The sequence below is a fragment of the Carassius auratus genome, chromosome 21 (assembly GCF_003368295.1).
Source record: "Carassius auratus strain Wakin chromosome 21, ASM336829v1, whole genome shotgun sequence".
NCBI classification, from domain to species: Eukaryota; Metazoa; Chordata; class Actinopteri; order Cypriniformes; family Cyprinidae; genus Carassius; species Carassius auratus.
In genome coordinates, this window is record NC_039263.1 from 23,582,593 (window position 1) to 23,604,393 (window position 21,801).

At 35.4% G+C, this 21,801-nt stretch overlaps 1 protein-coding gene and 1 long non-coding RNA gene across 2 annotated transcripts; one reads left to right on the forward strand and one right to left on the reverse strand.

Moving 5' to 3' along the window:
• The first annotated feature begins 115 nt into the window (after positions 1–115).
• Positions 116–3,454, forward strand: LOC113039229 (uncharacterized). Its single transcript, XR_003274905.1, has 4 exons — positions 116–168; positions 1,049–1,177; positions 2,997–3,230; positions 3,319–3,454. It is a non-coding gene; the product is annotated as an uncharacterized LOC113039229 (long non-coding RNA).
• LOC113039228 (urokinase plasminogen activator surface receptor-like) lies at positions 2,996–4,425 on the reverse strand. The gene is made up of 5 exons (XM_026197111.1): positions 4,346–4,425; positions 4,129–4,248; positions 3,669–3,800; positions 3,327–3,434; positions 2,996–3,206 (listed from the first exon to the last, which is right to left on the reverse strand). The coding sequence occupies exons 1-5, from the start codon at positions 4,392–4,394 to the stop codon at positions 3,016–3,018; spliced, it is 600 nt and encodes a 199-aa protein (XP_026052896.1). The 5' UTR covers positions 4,395–4,425; the 3' UTR covers positions 2,996–3,015.
• Between the last annotated feature and the right edge of the window lie 17,376 nt (positions 4,426–21,801).

Genomic DNA, 21,801 nt, shown 5'->3' on the forward strand with positions numbered 1-21,801 from the left:
GATGTTCTGTTCTGTACTATTTCCGGTTAGAATTCGAAGTGCAGATCAATGCACACTCTAAGTGCTAATATTGCCCACAACCCATTGCGTACGGGAGGGAGGAGCTTTGCGGTGATGTAAACATGCCAGCCGGGTGCAGCAGCGGAGATGCGCCCTCAGCTTTTAAGTGTAAGAATTCAAATGTTTAACCCTAATTAAAGTTATATTTTATTTCGTTACACACATTGCACATGAACGTCAGAACCAGCCGCCTCACAAACGACCTGCGTTTGGTTCTACGACGACGCAGCCCTGCTTCCTCACTCCTCAACTTGGTAGAAGCACACATAGTAAAATGTATTGTGAAAAAAAACGATGAGAAAAAATTATGGGAATAGTAAATAAAATTTTATTGGACATAAAGAATGAATGAAACGTTAACAGTTGTGGTGTGCGTGACTAGTCAACAACGTTGTCGTTCATGTTGCATGACGTCATCGAAGTATGTCCCAGAGCGTGCATACTCTTTTGCTACACACTCAAAAGTATGTACTTTTCCCTCACAAAAAAAGTACATACTTTTAGGTCGTAGTATAAGTAGGCGAATTGGGACTCAGCAACAGACTTCCTTCCCGCCTGATAAAAACACTGAAATTAATACGTGGAGCGGCTGGAAACTAGCGACCTCTCATGGCTGGAGATAGTATTAAACTGAACGCAGTCTTGCTTTCCAACCGACCTGACTTACATTTCAAATATTTTAAAATTGATCAACCGAGTCCAAACTTATCCAGCGGGTCGTAATAAAATACACTGCGGGCAGTTCATCAGTTTAAGGAAAAATAGATTTCATTAGAGCCCCCTTTTGTCGGCTGCCAATGTCATTTTATCTGACACCTTTTCTTTGATGATGATGAACTATATTTATTAAGGCTCTTCAATATTAATGTATTTGTAATATACAGAACATTAGAAACAGTAGAATTTGTTTATTTTTTTCTTTGATTTGTGACCGCTCGCACCAACAGGAGGAGGAGGGGTCAGTTTTACTCTCTTTTTTCTACACTAGGTCTGAGGGATTCCTCTTTCAGTCAACCAGGAGACATGGAAAACAGCGCACACCGCAGGAACGGTATCATGGAAAATATTAGTGGTTTTGAAACCGTGAAATTGTCAAATCACGGTAAACCTTGAAACGGTAATAGGCCCATATATAATCATAATTATACAAAAACAAAAAACACAAAAAACAAACAAACACTTGAAAACATGAAAAATAGTACGAATAAGTGATGGACAAGTACAATGCTTAATCAGATGCAGTCAAAAAAGGTGAAGGCTGATTTAAAAATAAATTACAATTTAATGATGAAAAACAACGAAATTATATCCCTCCCCCCAAAATATGTCCACCTTGAAGATGCAGTCCACTTTGTGTTAAAAACCAATTTTGCTACAGTGTAAAGTTCTATGAACTCACATTATACTGCATATCATTTAGCATTTTTTATTATTGATATTAAAGTGGCAGTTATTACAGTTAACATTTTCTTTCGAGCTGGGGACAATCATGCATTTTCTGAGAAAAAAATGAAAATGTATGAAATAGCCACAGAAATACAATTACTGAAACCTGTTTAAGTGTCCTCGATCAAGAATCAGTCCTCGATTACATATTCAGGTCAAGACTCCAGCTCATCTTTTTTTTCTCGCTGACAAAGAAAGAGTCAAACAGATTTGATTGTATAGACAACAGACTTAAAAAAATTATAGTGGTTAAATCCTAATATTAGTAGTTTTCAGATCATTAATCGGCTCAAACATTCTGCAGCTGATTCAAGAAAAGCATGTATGTTTGTGTCTTGGCATGGACAGAAACAAGATCTTGTGTCAATAACTAAAGTTAAAAGGGAAGTTCTAAGGTCACCTCCTTAAATGCCACCATCTCAAAGATTACATTAAAATGTCATATTGCCCTATATTATAAAACCTAAAACTGTAACATTAGTTCTGAATGATTTATTATCTGCTTAAATCATTTATTGATCTCTCTGTTCTCACATTAAAGCCGTCTTTCCACAGGATGGCGTTGCAAGCTTTGCTGTCATTATTCACATGCTCCTGCCCAAATTACATTTCATCATTGTTTATAGTATATATGTTTTTTCTTTTGTTATTTCAATTATCATTTTGCCAATCATTTAGGCTATATTTTGCCAATAAACGCAATAGCCTATACTGAATAATACTTTACATGTAACATTTAGGCTACTACTGTAGGCTACTCCATATATTTTTATATTTTTTTTACCACCCACCTGCCTAGAATGTTTTAATTCCTTAGTTATACATTTATATCCAAGCTTTCTAAAGAGATATTTCTAATGTCTGTGAGGCAAGACTATATGTATATATAATATTTTTGCTAAATATTACTTCTCAACATAGGCCTATCTATTTTACAGTCCTGTTCCACATGTACATACTATGTACTTATTATAGTAATTAAAATAACTATGTAATAACTAGGTACTAACCCTGAACCTACCCCATGTAGTTACCTTGTGTTACCAGAACTTTCTTAGATAAATACACTGTAAGTACACTATAAGTACATGTTAGTACACGTACTGTAAAATAAAGTGCAACCATATTTCCTTTATTACTTATGATCTGTAACTGAACAGCACTCCTTTTAGTGGGATATTGTTATATAAACAAACCTCAAAATAAAAGTTAAAGAGTTTATCTTGTTTGAATAATTCGATAATTATCACACATGCTTATTCTGAACATAATGATCATATATATATATTAGTTTAAGAATTAAAACAAAAAGTTTTGTAGTAATGATTTATTTATTTATTTTTTTTACAGCATGACGAGCTGTATTAAATGTAGTGTTTTAATTCAAAATGTCACATCAGAATGTCACCGCAAAAACTAGAAAGGCACCAATGATACACAGTACAGAGAAAGCACAAGCTCTATATTCAGTGCAGTGTGTCTGATTGTAGATGTGAAGATCTGCTGGATTCAGTGCAGGAGGATGAAGGAGAGCAGAGAACAGCAGAGGAACAGGAAGCTCTGAGAGACGCTCTGAGCACCGTTACACAGATTCCCTGAACAACACGAGGCTTCCTGAATATCTCTAACCGATGTTTCAGCATCACAGATAGATTTAGAGACACAGCCTTTTACAACTGTTGACTGGCCACCTAAAGTCCCTGATGAAAAGAAAGAAAAGAGAGGTTAGTCTGAGCTGGAAACTGGTAAATGTGATCTGTATGTGATCTCAAACATCAGAGAGACAAAAATAATGACTTGTTTTTTTCCCAGATTCTCACCTGAGGCTTTAAAGCAGCGGTCTTCACTCCCTGAACACTTCAATATGTTTGAGCAGCTCTTGTCATCACAGGAGTAACACATCTTTCCGTTGGGGACAATAGAGGGATCTACAGGACAAAAACATGCACTGTCTTATCTTCTGTGTAAAATATAAACATGTAATGAAATAACACTCTGTTAGCTGCTCCTTTAAATCAAATCACAAATGACAAGCTGCACTCCGTATTGTATAATTGGTTTTTCCCTTTTTTCTTTTTCTTTTTGGAAGTAAAATGAGAGTTGACTTTAAGGATTTATTTTATTTATTTAATTTTTTGCATATGGTCAGTAAAGCATGATACCTGGAGCGTCTTGGAAGTTGCACCGGTCTGTGTTACAGCACGCAAATGATGTCTTTCCAACACCGATGTTCATGGATCCACTTACACAGTCAGCAATACAGTCTTTAGCTTTCACTTTAGTACCACTGCCAACTAAAACATGAGTGATTCAGGAAAGACCAGTTTCACACATTATTTTGACAGAAAATTAACTCAGAAACATCAAAATGTAGCATTTTCCCATTTGATAAAATCTCAGTTAATTAAATTTTAATATAAATGATATTGTGCATAAAAAACTGAGAGAAACAAATTAAGTAACAGAAATATAAATTGAATATTCCGTGATTAAAATCATAAATTCTGTGAGGAATTCAGCAGTTCTGTAAGACATTTCAAATGTAGCAGCAGCAGTAAAAAAAAAAAACACCAGCATCTCCATCAGTTATCAGTGAATTTCAATCCATCATATTGTACTTACCAACATTTACTACCGTTGTTGAACTCATGCACTTCGAACGTCCACTGGGACATGTTTTTACATTTTGACTTGCACAAGAGCCCAACAGACCTGAGCACTCATAACAGCTGAGAGAGTGTCCTTTAGAAATAAAACACAGAGAGAGAGAGAGAGAGAGAGAGATGTTAGTGATCTGCATTTGTATCCAGAAACATTACGAACATAATTTGTTTTGTACCTGCAGTGAACAGAAGGAACAGAAGAAAAGCTGAGATTTGCAGATCCATCGTTGATCAGGAGGTGAGTGAAGTGACACCTGTTTCAGCGCTCATTTATAGCTTTTCAAAGGGGAAGGTCTTAATGAGAAAATGAAAGGTTAAAGTAGACATTACTAGAAAATGAAACTTTAGCTTACATCATTTACATGCCATTTAATTATAAAGGGAGGTTTAATGAATTATAACTACTTAAACCAACCATCCTAAAATGAGTTTGTCAAAAAAATGAAAGTCATGGGTTCAATGCTTTCTGTCCTCCATTATTCTTCAAAGAATCTTTTTATGTTCTGAAGAAGTCATACATAAATTGTTGAGTGATTCAGGTATTGCCTTCACTCTTAAAAATAAAGGTGCTTAAAAGGTTCTTCACAGCAATGGCACAGAAGAACCATTCTTGGTTCCACAAAGAAGCATTCAGTCAAAGTTTCTTTAAAGAACTATCTGTCTTACCTTTTTATAATCTGATATACCTTCATCAATGTTCTTTCTGGAACCATTTAGACAAAAAGGTTCTTGGCATCGTGAAGCACCTTTAATTTTAAGAGTGTATCTTTAGTTGAGGATCGAATGTTATTGAAACACCAGGTCAATATAAGTTTCTATGATCTTTTCACTTAAATACATAACAGTGTTATAATGAGCTAAACGTTAAAGGATTACAATAGATGTAGTTCATTAGCATGATTTTCACCTGAACACACTGTTTTACATTTTTATACTCCTAAATATTTTATAAGATGTCCTATATTTAGCTTTTAGTAAAGTAGGATGCCTGTATCATCCCCTTGGAATTATAAGGTTCTATCTGACATTTTTTGTCAAAATTGAGTTATTCACATATTCTTATTCAGTGACAACGTATTTATATTATGTGATAGATTTTTTAATGCTCTTTACATTTTGGTACTTTTTATTTAAATAAACAGCAAAGTTGTTTCTATACAGTTGAATGGAATGCAAAAACTCTGAAGCTCAAAATCTCAAAACCACTCGGAATCATCATTATATCTTCCTTGACTGCAAACAACAGCAGATTCGTGAATCCATTACAGATGATTGGTGACATTACCACCAGATCTTAAAAAGACACTCATGTGATCCTCGAGAAAACAATCCCTCTTGGATAAGAGGTTTGAACCACTGTTAGATCCATGTTTCAAGTCTGTTTTTCTGTCACATTCGAAAACAAAACCCATACTGAAACACAGGAGTGCAGCAAGCCAAACCTTACAACAAGAACAGTTAGAACTGAACCACACAGGGAAAAATAAATACTGAGGGAGGACAAAAGGAACAGATGAGACTAAACAATGAATCAGTGAGTAACTATACAAACTATAGAAACTGGGACTAAACACAGCTAAGAACTAGAATCACAACCAGAAATACAGATCATACTGTATGTGGCAATTTCTTTTTCTATTGTTTGCTTTCAGCCCTGTTGCATCCTGTATGTTAGTCAGTCATGCAAGCAAATTAAATAAGTTTTTATATTCACTTTGGATGAGACTCAAGGAGATGTTCAGTATCACCTTCAAACTCACATTTTTCATGTTCGTTAAAACATTTGCAATGCAAACATGAACATGTAAATGTGTTGCAAATGTGTATTGTTAAGGAGAAATTTATGTTGTTTCTTGTAAATCTCTACAAAGAGCATTTCAATTTTGTAAATCGAATCATTTTTCAACATTTATTTTATCTTGTTAAATAAATCAGTGCATGCAAAATATATAAATTATGTTGTTTGTTGTGCAAATATCAGCTGGAATGTATGGTTTTGAAGTACATTATGCACATGACACAGATTTATTTGTGCATTCAATTACAGATACATTGAACTATTGTGGATTTATAATGCATACATTTGTAGGAGCACTTCAAATATAGTATTTGTGGACACATGCTGTGTTAGAGGATGCACACAGGGACATCAGTATAGTCTTCTGAAGTATTATAAATGAATGCTTACATGTTTTATAAACATATTTATATTAAAATAAAAAAAATTCACTATAGAAGTAACAAAGTGTCTTTTTGTACTACTTTCCTTACTGACTTGTTTAAAAGGCAGGTTAAACTATTTAATAAAATATTTAAGGCGAACTGGACTGTTTAAGCCACAGACTGTATAAAGCAGCATACAACATAAACTAGAAAATATGTACAGTGTTCTCACTGACCAACTTAAATTGTTTTGTAAATATAAACAAAGTTGGATGAATGCAGCATAAATAAATAAATAAGTAAATAAATAAATACAATGCAAAATAATAGGCAATTTTTTTTTGAATATCATATTGTTTTAAAAAATTCTAGAATAATCAAGTGAATAGAACAATGATCTGCATGTCATTATTGAAAATATACGGCACTTCATAAGGAGAGAATAAGATGACCACAGACTGCTGAGCGGGTCAGATCTTGTATCAAGTGAGATTTGTTTATATTTACAAAATACAAAACAGAGTTGGTCAGTGAAAACAGTAGAGAGCTTTTCTTTGAACATTTGTCTGTTAAATCAAGAGAATTAACAAATCACACATTGTAGATTTGCTAGAATCGGTTTCCAACTTTTCTGGTTGTATAAAAACCTTTGCTTCTTGATAACATTTCTGAAACAAAATATGAACAAACTATTCCAGCTGTAAGAAATTAACATCCACCATATTTTTCTAAGCAGAAGCATGATTTGTGAATGTGCGAAAATTCCAGTTCATTTGCCACTGTAAATAACTAGAAAAATAACAAAATGCAGTGAACAAGCAAACCATTTGAGCTAAAACAAAACAAAACAGTGTTTATGATTATTATAAACAAATAATATGACCACAAATACCAGTCTGCAATATCAGCAAACAGACGTCTTATTTACACAGTTAAAATAACTGGAAGCAAATGATGCCGCTGGCTTCACACATTAAGTTAAAAAATGACCACAGCCACTATAACTATCACTAAAAATCAGGCGGATATTTGTCACCTCTATCTACCCAGCCAATATGGTTTAAAAACAACAAAAAAATCAAAATGCTTTCTGATATTTTGGTAGAAACAAACAAGAACATAACAGAACAATAACATATTTAAACCTAGTCTATCAACTTTTATTTTACATTCTGGAGTGCCAAACTCAGAGCTCGTATAAGGCTGTTGTCCTGTAGAATTTAGCTCTAACTTTAATTAAACCAGAGGCACGGTCAAGCTCAGACCAGTGAGCAACGTTTTGCACTGTTTCCGACATGTTTCCTGGAAACAGTGTGCAACGGGGAATGGAGGATAGGGTTTGAGTTAAGTTTTCTTGTGTATGGTGGGACAGTCAAAAATGTCAGCCCAGTCAGCAGCAACATGTATATAAACCACACGGTATTAAAGAGACAGCTTGCACAATGTAATTCACATCAAAATAAATTCACAATAGCGAGTATATCGTTTTTACGTTTATGTACATTAAAAGCAAATTAACTGAAATAATAAGAGCACAAGTATAGATCTGAAACTTCTTTAAGTCTGTCTAAATATCATTTAGTAATTGCAATGTCTTCTGATCCTTTCCTTAGGCACTAATTTATTGTAACATAAAAATACTATACATATTTATATATTTTGCTATTGTATTGTGGAGTGTCACTTTCATATACTTTTCAATACTCACCTGATTATATAATTATTTTACAAAATCATAGCACAAAAACAATGATCATCAGTAATGATAAGCCTAATACTCACAATAAAAATAACAAGGTCATCATAACACAGTCTCGGAGGTAAGAAGTGGATTATCCTTCACCTGAAATCTTTTTCTTTTCATTCCGAAATGTTGGATCACAATAATTAGGAACACTAGTTTCCACAAATCCCTTAACTCGATTAGGATGTTCTCTTTTATTCTGGACGGCAAAGGCGGTGACTGTAACATCGAGTGTATTTAGCATTTATACTGATTTCATCAGGCTCCAAAAATTCTTCACAAAGAATGGCCTTCGCAGCTGCCATAGTTGCAACTTAAAAAACTTTAATCAACATTTTGTCGGGGCTGAACGCAGCCCAGGTTAAAGGGATCATATGATGTGATTTCAATTTTTCCTTTCTCTTTGGAGTGTTACAAGCTCTTGGTGCATGAAGAAGATCTGTAAAGTTGCTAAAGTCTAAAAAAAGACTAAAGTCTCAAATCCAAAGAGATATTCTTTATCAAAGTTAAGACTCTGCCACGCCCCCCTAAAATGGCCCCCACATGTCTACATCACTATGTGGAAATATTTGTGTAATGCCATCCAAATGTTCACACAAAGAAAGAAGGCGTGGTTTCAGTAACCACAGTATCTAGACGATAGCAAAAGCCTTCCGAAAATCTTTAAGATAACTTACAACAGAACCGCAATGCATTTATGTACTACCGTTTGTGAACCGAGGAGAGGAGGTCATTCTGACTTTGCTACGACAAAGTCGTGTGTGTGTGTGTGTGTGTGTGTGTGTGAGAGAGAGAGAGATAGAGAGACGTATATAATCACATGTGAGATTTCAGTGATATTTAAATTAATAATATCATTACAATAATATAGTTAATATAATATATAGTTAATATAATAATATAATAATTTTAATATAGTTTTGCAATGTTAACATTTATTTATAATTTATTGGTTTGACTGAATTCCGAAACTGATTTGATACTGAATGCTGTGTAAGACTTCATTTAGTATACTACTTTAAAAACCAGCATGATCTCAGAGACTGAAATGTCACTTTAGAGGACTAAACTGAAGGGATAAATAAGTGATTTAGGACAGTAAGCTGTTTAAAAAGTCTGTGCATCAAGTGGATCAATCTCACTGACTTCAATATGCTTAAATCCAGTATTATCAGAAACGATTCCGTTTTCTGCAGACCTTGAGAAACATTGAAGGCGTAATGTCCACTAGATGTCGCTGCGAGCGTGTTTTTATTCCGACAGCCGTCTTTATTCACGTGCTCCTGTCAAAATTACATTTCATCGTTAATGAAGGTGCATTGCAGAGATCATAACAAATACCTGTTAATATTGTAAACATAAATTTAATTCCATAATTATGATGAGACAACGCAATCGTATTCAAACCACTAATTAAACTTACTATGAATTTTTTTTTCAAATGTCACATGATCATATTATCACACTTTTTTAAATATTAATGAAATATGTATTCATGTAGCCTATAAAGCACTTTTCAGCACCCAAAAGGGAACATGGCATACCATGAGAAATAACAACTTGTTAAATAACAGCTCTTTTTGTTTTGAAATGCTCGCCATCTGTCCAGCGAGTGAATTATCATCACTTATCGATTTTTTTTAAATCCTCCGTTCTACGGCGTGCGCGCTCCCGCCAGTGCAGTTGTCACCGGGGCAGCAAAGCGCGCTCCCGAGCTCTGCGTCTGTCTCTGAGAGAGCGTGCGCGCGTGAGTGAGAGAGAGAGAGAGAGAGAGAGAGAGAGAGAGAGAGAGAGAGAGAGAGAGAGAGAGAGTGTGTGTGTGTGTGTGTGTTTGTGTACTTGAACATCATGCTTCTGCAGTTCCGTGCCGTTTTGAGGAAACGCGCGTGCAGAATCGCTGCTTTTTAGGTGTCTTTCTCATATCAGGAAGAAAGACAGAGAGTCAGTGAGCGAAGCCTCTGGAGACACACACCCACCCCCCACGCAAACACACACACACACACGGCGCCTTCACTCGCGCACAAGCCGAGGAGCGAGAGACGCACTGGTGTGTGGTTTGGAGTGCAAACACTCATCTGAACGCACGAATCGTGGATTATTACGCGAAGAACGCTTGGAAACCATGAGCTGGGGAACCGATCTATGGGTGAGTTTGTACCTTGCGTGACGGGGGTCGATTAACACGGCCACGGGCTCAGATAACGGGTTCACGGGCACCGTGCGTAAAGCCAAGCCGCTTTGGGAACAGCAGTGCATGTGAACAGCAACTGCATCTTACACTGACAATGTTTATAGAGTGTGTCAGTGTGTATATAATACATATATAATGCACATCATCCGCGTAATTGCATCTCGGTATATTTGTATAGTTTTACATATTCAAGATTCAAGATTTTTATTTGTCACACACATTGAATGTAAGTAATATATATAGATATGCAGTATTTTATATGCACATTTACATACTATTATACTATATTATTTATATCTATCTATCTATCTATCTATCTATCTATCTATCTATCTATCTATCTATCTATCTATCATAGTAATGTTCCTGTGGCTCAGTGGTAGAGCATTGTGTTAGCATCGCAAAAGGTTCGATTCCCAGGAAACACAAACATACTTTTGAAAAATGCTTAGCCTGAATGCAATGCACTGTAAGTCGTTAAAGCGTTTGCTAAATTAATAAATATAAAAAGTATGCATACATGTAACCCTGGACCACGAAACCAGTCATAAGTGTATTGTTTTTTATTGAGATTTATACATAATCTGAAAGCCGAGAAAATACATTGATGTGTGGTTTGTCAGGATAGGACAACATTTGATTATCTGAGGGTGTAAAAAAAATATTGAGAAAATCACCTTTAAAGTTGTCCAAATGAAGTTTTTAGCAATGCATATTACTTGAACAAAAGTTAAGTTTTGATATATTTATGGTAGGAAATTTTACAAAATAACTATATGAAACATGATCTTTACTTATATCCTTCTGATTTTTGGCATAAAATAAAAATCTATAATTTTGACCCATATACAGTGTATTTCTGGCGATTGCTGCAAATAAACCTGTGCTACTTATGACTAGTTATGTGATCCAGGATATATGCATGGCAAAATACACCTTTTATGTAATTTTTTGTAGATATGCATTCTAGACCAGAATGACTAAATAATATTTTAGTTGCATAGCCTATATACATATATATCCTCTTTATAAATATTCAGAAAATAGCAGATATATTCAGTTAATATAAATATGGATTAGTGACCCCAGTATGTGCACTTTTTAGTGTAGTTGTGATTGTGTGTATACTGTGATATCAGTGCAGATGTCTAGGTGTCTCATTTGTGTTTGTGTTATTGGAGGTGAACCATCTTGGCCTCAGGACAGCACTTTTCATCTTCTTCAGTCTGCTGTTGCTTGTTGTCACACTGGGGTCTGTGTATCATCTCTAGGGCCTGTTGTACTTGTCCATGCACCTCAGGGTATTTTTAGTCCATTGTGGTGCGGAAATGTCAGCCACACTATCTTGTGTGCTGTGGTCCAATGCAATGCAAATTTCAACACGAGAAGCAGATTCTGTAACAAATTATTATAATAGGAGAGATAGCATGTCTTAGATGCCCAGAGCTACTTTTAGATATCAAAATCTAACATTACGCATAAAAGTAATGAGTAATTCGGCTTATAAAGCCTAGGATGACCTGACATCTATGATTTTATATTTAGCATAAAATTACCAAGATTTTAAAGATTCCTCTATATATTTTTTCTATGATATATATTGTGAAAAGTGCTAATATGTGTTTTTTCAGGAGTCTGATTTAATGGGCTTTTTGCAGGTCAGGCCGGAGAGACCCCTGATGCCAGGGGCCTGATCGATCGCTAACTGTCTTTGTCTGAATTGATCAGCTTTTACACACTGTGTTGACAGTGGCTCTGTGACCCACGCTGAGCTGTGTAATGCAATTGCTGTGTATTTTACTGTCCTTCTATTGTAAGTCACAGAATGAGAATCAGTGACTTTAGAAATCTAGAACTAGAGTTTGTTAAAACAGTAATGCACTGTTATGCATTACAATGATTTTATCAAGGATAAGGAGTGTGAAGGGTGGATTTATAATCCAGTTTTGGAATTGCAAAAAATTGCTAAAAAAATTATGTTTATCTAGAAACTGCATTTGTAACTTTTTATGGTAAAAACATGTTGCATACTGGAAATTTAGCGGTGCATTTACTATATGACTTGTGTATGACTCACACACACACACACACACACACACTAAAGAGCCAAGTAACCAAGGAGGCCACTATCGTGCGTCACAACATAAGCTGCTGTCTGCCATGTTGTGGATGCCCACTGGCACTAAACCAACATACACACATATAAACACAAACCTGCGGGTTGTTCTCTTAATCTCATGCATACTCGACTCTTTCTTTTATTAGGGCCTGTTTATTGTATTTTCTCTTATCAGCAAACTAAACCGAAGCCCTCAGCAAATACGGGATGACCCTTTCTAAAAATCAGCACTAACTTAAAATTAGCAACATCCTTTATGTAAAAGAGAATAAGAGATGAGCTGAATACTACATGGATGATTTCTCCTATAAAGATATGACCGGAATTGGAAGAGTAGCATGCATTTCATGACAAATTCAGCTAATGTGCATTTGTTGTGCCTGTGACTATGTATAGAATAGCATGCAAACATACTTCTCTTATCTCTTATCTTTAAAATATAGGAAGTACAGTACAGTATGCTGTTTTAGTTTTTGAGCATGCATGAGTCCAGCACTTTATTGTAAACATGGAAGCGTGTGACTGCAGTTGGATGCTCAGTGAAAACCTGATGAAATCTCATAACGACTACATATTTTCTCTTTCCTGCTTGTATGAACACACGCACCCGGCTAATGAGATGTTGAGATGTTATCATTTCAACAGTTTCTCATTGTCTTTAATTTTTTTTTACGTCTGTTTTGCAGGTGAGCTCTTTCCTACTTCAGCGTTTTTAGTTTTCTCCTCTTTCGGCTACATTTTCTCATTCTGTTTGATTCTTTCCTCTCTTTTGTCCGTCTTCTTTTGGCTTCAGACTCACGCCGTGGGTCTCTGTTGTAGGAGAATCCGATCAAATGATTCATCCCTGCTGATCATTTAATCTCAGTGATTCAGAGGATCATCCCTGCTGATTAACTAGTGTTGACTCAGTGAATCAGCAGGGCATCGATTCATACAGAGAAGTGAACAACAGTGGCTGTGAGGAATGCTTGACTGTATTTGGCCACTTGGTTACAAAGATCTGGAATGCTATTGACTGTTTTAAAGAAGAATGCTGGAATGTTATTAGCCCTTTCTTGCTTATTACAGCCACAAAATGGCAATCCATACCCTGCAATTTCACTTATTAGTTTTGTGTGTGTGTGTGTGTGTGTGTATTGCATGACTAGTTTTTCTTACCCAACAGACCACAACAGAATGCAGTGTGACCAAAGTAGTTCACTAAATCCTCCAAAACTGATCAGTATTTAATACTGTGCAGAACTAACAGTCTAAATGATGCATGGGGGATATTTGATCTATGACTGATATTTCAGCAATTTTACACTGCAAACCTCTGAGGTGGACAGTCTCATTGCACTTGTTTTAAATTTAAATATCGTGCATCAAAACAAATGACAGGAGGTTTGACTTCTATGTAATAAATGCATTAAACAAAAATTATTCTCATTTGTGTTGGGACTATTCACAATTGACATCGAACATAGGTAATGGGATTGTACTAGTCCCAATTTATTTTAGTTGTACAGGAAAAAAGAGAAGCATGAACATTCTGCAAAACATCTGCTTTTATGTTCAACATCAAATAAAGTTAAGAATGACATTAGGTTGAGTAAATTATTACTAAATTAAATTTTTGGGTGAACTAACCATGTTTTGGGAACAAGGGCTGCACATTTCGTGGGAAATATATGTCATTTTTATGCTAAAAATTAAGTAAAAAATGTGTATTTTGCTAATTTAATTTAATTTAATAAAAAATTTACGTTTCCTTTGTTCGTAGGGGTATAATATAAAATATATACTATAATATAAAAATATTATGAATAAATATTATATATAAATACTAAAATAATAATAATAATCATAATCATATTAATTAATTAGACAAAATAGATATTTCTATTTTAATATTTCAATGTAAAATATTTTAGAAAAGTATTTAAGAAAAACATCACTTTGATATTTATAAAGTATTGTAATGACACACTGTACCTTTAAATCTCTTCTCTCTCATTTTACCCTTGAGTGTGTCGTTCTGCAGTAGCTCTATAATGAAGAAAGGTTCTACTCTATCTCCATCCTACTTTACAGTCCCTGTGTGTGTGTGTGTGTGTGTGTGTATGTGTGAGGGATATATGGAGTGTGTCCTCAGTTTCTTCAGTGTATGGAGAATGATTAGCATGCGGTGAAATCCAGCGAGGGGGATGGTCTCGTCCTGTGAGGAGAAACAGGGAACTTAAAAGGGAAAAATAGATATGTTGGAGGTGAAGACTGTGTGTGTGTGTGTGTGTGTGTGTGTGTGTGTTTGAGTGTAGAAGCTGAAAGCTGGTGCATTTATGTGTTAGTAGTGACGTTATAGTAAATAATCACACACAGTTCATTCTCTTGTCAGAATACTCACGTTAGTGAGAATAAAAGCACTGCTCTTTCTTTATGTGAAACGCTCGCATAGATAAGAAGCCTCACGTTTGACCATGTGTGTGATTCATTTATACAGAAATACATGTGGTGTAGAAGCAATTATCACTCTGAATATCATAGTAAATTGCACAAACAATTGCAAAGACTTTGGAAAATAATCAGTTTTTTGGGCCTCTGTATCTGTGAGGCCTCTTATTTATCTCTGTACTTACACACATTTCTTGATTTCTCTCTGTGGTTAGCGGAAGGAAGTGGCATGACAGGAAGTGATGTGTACATCCTCATGAGATGCACTGTTGCACTGAAGTTGTGAGCGCTCTGAATGACTCGCAGTGTTTTGCAGCAGAGGTGGTTTCGCTGTCAAACTCTTTGTAGGCTGTATTATAGGTTCAGTGTTTCCTCTGAGAGTCGCACCACTGAAGAATGTGGTTCTGAGAAACAATACACCTCCAACCACTCATAATGACTGTTTTCATCTCTCTCTGTAGCAGCAAACATGAATCATGTGCAGTCCTTCTGGCACCGGCTGATGACATCATCTCCGATATACAATGGCACTTTCTAATGACATCATCCGTTTGGAATGCTGCTGCTGTTATTTAGTTTAAGATTATATTATGTGCAATTTTATGAAACAACCTCTCAGGTTTTGTGAGTTTCTCTCATTCCATAATCTGTTATTCTATCTATCGTTCTGTTGCTCTGTCTTTAGATCTCTCTGTCTGTCGTTCTGTCTATGATTCTGTCACTCTATGATTCTATCTATCATCCTGTCTGTCATAGTGTCACTCAGCTGTATCTCTTGCTGTATCTTATCATTCTATCGTTTTATCTATCGGTTTGGTGCTCTATCTACTGTTCTAACTATTTATCATTCTGGCTATCTGTTCCATTTATTGTTCTGTCGCTCCTTTGTTCTATCATTTTGTCACGCTATCATTCTACGACTCAATTTGTTGCTCAATTTATCAGTCTAGATATATAATTCGATCTATCGTTCTATCTATTGTCCTGTTACTCTATCTATCTATCTATCGTTCTATCGTTCTATTGTTCTATTTGTCTGTTGTTCCATCTATCGTTCTTTCGCTCTATCATCTGTTGCTCTATCTGTCATTCTATCTATCGATATATCTATCTATCTTCTAGCTATCGTTCTGTTGTTCCATTTATCGTTCTGTTTTTCTATCTATCACTGTTGCTCTATCATTCTGTCACTCTATCTATCATCCTAATTATTGGTAAGTTGCTCCATTTATCATTTTAACTATCGTATTCTATCTGTCTGTCATTCTAGCTATCGTTCTATTTTCCTGTTGTTTAATCTATCGTTTTGTTGATCTATGTATCTTTCTATGACTCTGTCTTTTGTTCTGTTGCTCTTTCCACTGTTCTATTGTTCAATCTATGGTTCTGTTGCTCTATATATTGCTCTATTGTTTTGTTGCTCTATCCATCATTGTATCCGTTGTTCTGTCTGTCTATCATTTTATCTATTGATGTGTTGCGCTATTGGTTTATGTTTTTTTCCATAATCGTTCTGTCGCTCTATCCAGCTATTTGTTCTGTAGCTCTCTCACTGTTTTTCATCTGTCGTTCATCTGTCATTCGATCTATTGCTCTGTCGCTCTATCTTTCAGTCTATTGTTCTGTGGATCGTTCTGTCACTCTATCTGTCATTCTATCATTCTATCTACAGTTCTATCAATCTATGAATCTGTCTCTCACAGTGTTTAAATGTCCAGTTAAAGCATTTATTAGTCTAAACAGTGGCCCACTTTTTCATTGCTCTCTACCCTCTTTTCCTCTAAACACATTTTACGTTTATTGGATTTTTACAAATACACAACATTGGTAAATGGAAAAAATTTGAAAAGCAAGAAAAAAAAGAAAAAAATAAGCTTGTTTCCAAGTCAAAATACACAAAGTTACATTTTTATATATGCTTTTGACTTGTTAGGTTGAATTAATGTGTAATAAATTAAGCATTGTTCTGAGTGCGTAGATTTTGTGTGATGGATTCATAGGTTTTATGGTGAATTATATTGTATTATTGGGAATCCGAGAAACCAAGTATGCTTTAATTTCAAGAACAACTCTTGAGTAAGAAAACAAGAGCTTTGTGGCTTTCCTGAGGAGGGCTTGTGTGTGTAGAGCCCCTCTGCCTGGAAGCTCACTAGAGAAGTCCATTCAGAGAGGAAGTCATGTGTGGCAAAACATGTGATTGTTTCAGAGACAGAGACAAAGAAAGAGAAGCGTATGTAATAGCAGCACATTTGACACTCCTTGCAGAAGCAGTCAAATAGGATGTTACTCAATTTTCCAGCAGATATGACATTTTGCAATTTCTGATTGGTGTAAAGGTGCTTCAGTGATGCTGAAGTGGATTTGGACAGTGTCCAGGGTGTTGCTTATCAGAGTTGTTTTTTTTTCTTTTTTAACTAATAAGGATGACAAAAATACTAATAAGGATTACTAAAATAAATAAAAGCTAATTCAAAAAATTGGATACATTTTATAATAGTATATAAATAATTCTTAATTAACTGTTGACTTGAGGTTAGTCAAATTATAAATGATATAGACTAACTCTAAACTCAGAAACCATCATCTGTGTATTTGTATATTGTATATTTTGTATATTTATAAACCTTATACAAATAGCTAGGCCAGATCATAACCATATAAGAATAGTAAATGAAAAGCTGCTAATGAAATGGAAGACGTATATCTCTGTTCTGCTTTGAAACAGGAAATAAAACAATGAGAACCATTTATGTCATTACTGATAACCTTTACTGCAACCTTTAGGACTTTCACTTCTATTTGAATGTAAATGTCTGTAAGTGTTTGAACTAAGAGCTCAGTCGTGTGGGAATAAGGCAAGGTGGATGCTTACACACACACACACACACACACAAACACACACACACACACTCTCACATTCATACACATATCTGTCATAGTCACATTTGGACACACTGACCCGACGTCTCGGCTGTCCTGCTCGTGTGTGGCTACTGTAACAGTGAAGGATATCAGCCCGTTGACTTTTGGGGAGTCATGGACCTTATTAAGGGAGAGACGCTTTTAAAAGTCCAGCTGTTACGGGTAAGTTAAGTTGAAGTTGTGTATCTGTGTGCTTGTATTTGGTGCACTATATGCTTTGACGTGAAGGTAAAGTCATGTCAGACTAAGGCAGGATATCTACTGGTTGATCTGATTGATTTAAGCATGGTTATGGCTTATAGTTTGAAGTAGTTTTAATTTTAGCTATTTTGATTGAAATGGAGACAATGATATAAATCCTGTTAATTTCCCTGAAAAACTGTAACACTGTGCTTTCAAAATATTGCTCTGTTTGAGAATCCCGAAAAGCCTGAGCAAACTGATTTAACCGATGGTTTCGGTTTGGGGGCGGGACTAACTGTTTGTCTGACCAATGGAAAACAAGGACAGTGTTGATGGAAACCAGCTTGAAAACAATCATTATTTTTTGCTATTTAGGCTACGTCCACACAAAGCTTTTTTTTTTTCTCATCTCAAGAAATATCGGCGTCCACACGAAACCACAAAATGATGTAGTATACATGCCAGACCAGAATGTGGCGCTGTAATTCTGCCACAGAGATACACTTAAAACGGAGAAGAAAACATGGACTATGCTCATAAATCTTGCGCGTTGTGCACAAACGAACATGGAACAATATATTTATTAATCTGTCTTAATGTAAGTTAATAAAAAAGACAATCGTTCAGTGTTTGTTCGTGTTTTTGTTGCTGTTACGTGACGTAGAGGTGTCTGACTAGGGGCGAGATGTGGACTGATGACGTTTTCATTTCAGAAAATACACGGATTCGCTGTCCACATGAAAACGCAAAGGCGGCGTTTTCAAATTTGTCCTCTCTAGGACCCAGTTTAAAAAAATAGTGGTTACACTCTTCCGAAAAGCCTGTGCAGACGAAATTAAAATATTTGAGCGTATTGACAGAAATGCGTTTTTTACAGTTAATTAAATTATATGAAAGTGAGAAAGATATGGTGTATCGATTAAGTTTTTAACTGTAGCCACATGGTTGGTGTGTTAGACAGCAGCAGACCAATGAAACGCACGATCAGACGTGCACGTGCAGGTTAAATGTGTCCCGTATGGTGGACGTTTGCATCATCTGGATTTCAAGTTCCTGCTGAACCCAGACAATTGTTTCTGAAAATGGAAGATAAAAAGACTCCCTGTTGCTTTGCCGACCTGCAAATAGACTGTGAGACTGGGACACCTTCCATAAAAAAACACACACCAAAGCCCAACCCAGGACACCGCCTCTGGAATGACAACACACACACACACACACACACACGCATACACACACACAGGCTGTCCTGCTGCTGGGGTCACATTCTGCCCTGTAACTGGAGCCAACATGTTTCCTGCAGCATGTGTGTGAATATCTTGTGTGTGTGTGAGCATTTGTATTTGATCATGTAATGGACAACTTAAAAATAGTGTGTGCTTTTAAATCAGGATAGGAGAAAATTAGCTAGTAAAAGTGGAAAATAATTAGACACATTCCCATAATGTGAGCTGTGCTAGAAGCAGCGAGTGTTCTCGAGGGAAGTGTGCACCTGAAGTAGGTCACCTGATCTGAGAAACGCACACTCTGACTCTGTGGTGATGTTTTGTCATATAAAGCTGAAGATTTTAGACATTTAAAAAAGCAACGTTTATCCATAAATTATATTTCTAAACAATAATCCACTCCTTTGAAAATCATATGATTTAAGTTATTTTGTGGAGCACAAAATATGTTTTAATTTTAGATTAGATTTTAGTAAATGTTTTTTTGTCTTTTTTAGTCATTTTAGTATCTTAAGTAAAATTTTCAGTACATTTTATATATCGTTTTTAATGAGGTAAGTTTTTCATCCACAATACTGATACAGTGAAAGTGATGGGGACTGGGGCTGCTGGGCTCCAAATATGACACAAATGTGTCATAAAAATGTAAGATGTGAAGCCATATGATAACTTTTGTATGAGGAACTGACAGAAATGTAAGACACTATTTGGTGGAAATATCATGTGAGATTAAGTTCAAATATGATGAATCACATTAAATTTGATGTCAGTGAAATGAAACATCAATAAATCTTATTTTTAAGTATTTATTATTATTATTGTTAAAGATAAACATTAGTTGGTGACATATGTGAGTTTTGTCATATTGTATTGTTTTTTGTTGTTGTCATTTTTGGAGCTCAACAGTACCAATCCCCTTCCACTTACATTATATTAAAAATAGTTGTGTAAACGTTGCATAAAATGTCATCTTTTGTGTTTTATGTAAGAAACAAACATGAAAGGAAGTAAATGAAAGCTGAGGTGAATTTTTATTTTTTGGGCAACTGTCCCTTTAAATGTAAGTTTCAGCTGTTGAATACTGTAGATATTCCCTCTACTGCTCAGCTATTAATGCTGCTTTATCTGCAATGACATTTAGACCAAACTTAGACTTGTTTGTCCTCAAATTTGTTTGTGGGACTTTTTGTCAGGACATTTTAGATTCCCGACTTCCTTAAGCACGTGAGTGTGTGTTTACATGTAGAAATTACCTGTACAGAGGCACCTCGCAAATGTGTTTAAAATTACAGATGAGACAAATTACCATAATTTTTGTCTGAGTGCCGCATTGCACTCGCAAAGCCTCTAATAAAACCTTGACAGCGTGACTCCTGTTGATAACATATGTGTTTTACAGCCAAACACATGCCGGTATGTTGTTATGCTTCTCTGGAATGAGCATATACTAAGGATTTCTTGGTTTTCCAAATGGATTTTGTGCACAAAAAATAAAAAGTTATTTTTAAATTTTTAAATCTAGCTCTGTATGGCAAATGAAAATTCTTAAGAGAAATGTCCATTTGTAAATCAATCATTCTTTTGAATAGAATCTTTTTAAATGATTCAATTGATTCCCTTCTGAATGATTCGCTCTTAAATCATTCTCTGTTGTGATCTACGGAAATAAGTGTTTACTTCTTCCATAAAAATAGTCTTGGTCCTCGGCCACCAGAATGTCTCATAGGATTCATCTTGTGTGTGTGTGTGTGTGTGCATGCATGCATCTTGTTTGCATAACAGATTTTTGAAGCGCTATTATCAGTGATGTGTTTTTTGCACTCCAAATCATTTTGGTGCTTCCTCCTTCCTTCACTGTTGCCTAGCGACCCTTGAGGTTGCTGAATAAATATTTGTGTGCGGTGCAAGCGCTGCTCCTAATTTATGCAAAGGTGACAAAATGTGCATTGCTGTTTCGAATTTAGAAAAGTGTCTTCACCTCACGACTGTCTGAGATTAGCATGCAAATCTATAATCAGAGTTGTTCCATTCACAAAACGTACCATGGTAATACTGTATGCATGACTGTTCAAAAGTGCGGGGCCAGGAAGATTTTCGTTTTAGAAAGAAATGAAGACTGAAGAATGAAGGAAATTGATTCTGAAACACATTAAATTTATAAAAAACTTACTTTTCAAATAAATGCTCACCATATTAGAATGATTTCTGAAGAATCGTGTCACACACACAACTGGAGTAATGATGCTGAAAATTCAGCATTGCATCACAGGAATAAATTACATTTTACAATATATTCAAATAGATAACAGTTCTTTTGAATTAGATTTTTTTTTACTGTATTTTTTATCAAATAAAGGCACCTTTGTTGAGCATCTTTCTTGTAAATGCCATGTATATGAATATGGTATTCATTCAGTACCATGGTACGTATATCAAATGTATCACTGTACTGCAGTTTTTGTAAGACCTGCTGCTGAGAGTTTGTTTTATTGGCAATGATTGCGCTCATCTGCTGGCGTCATTATATACCGATTTGCTAAGGTTTATAACGCAATGTGATCTTTCTGACGACACGCGTGAACAGCATGCATGAATAGCAGCTTTGTGAGTTGAGACACTCTGGGAAACTCTGATAAAGCTGTCAGTTCCTCTCT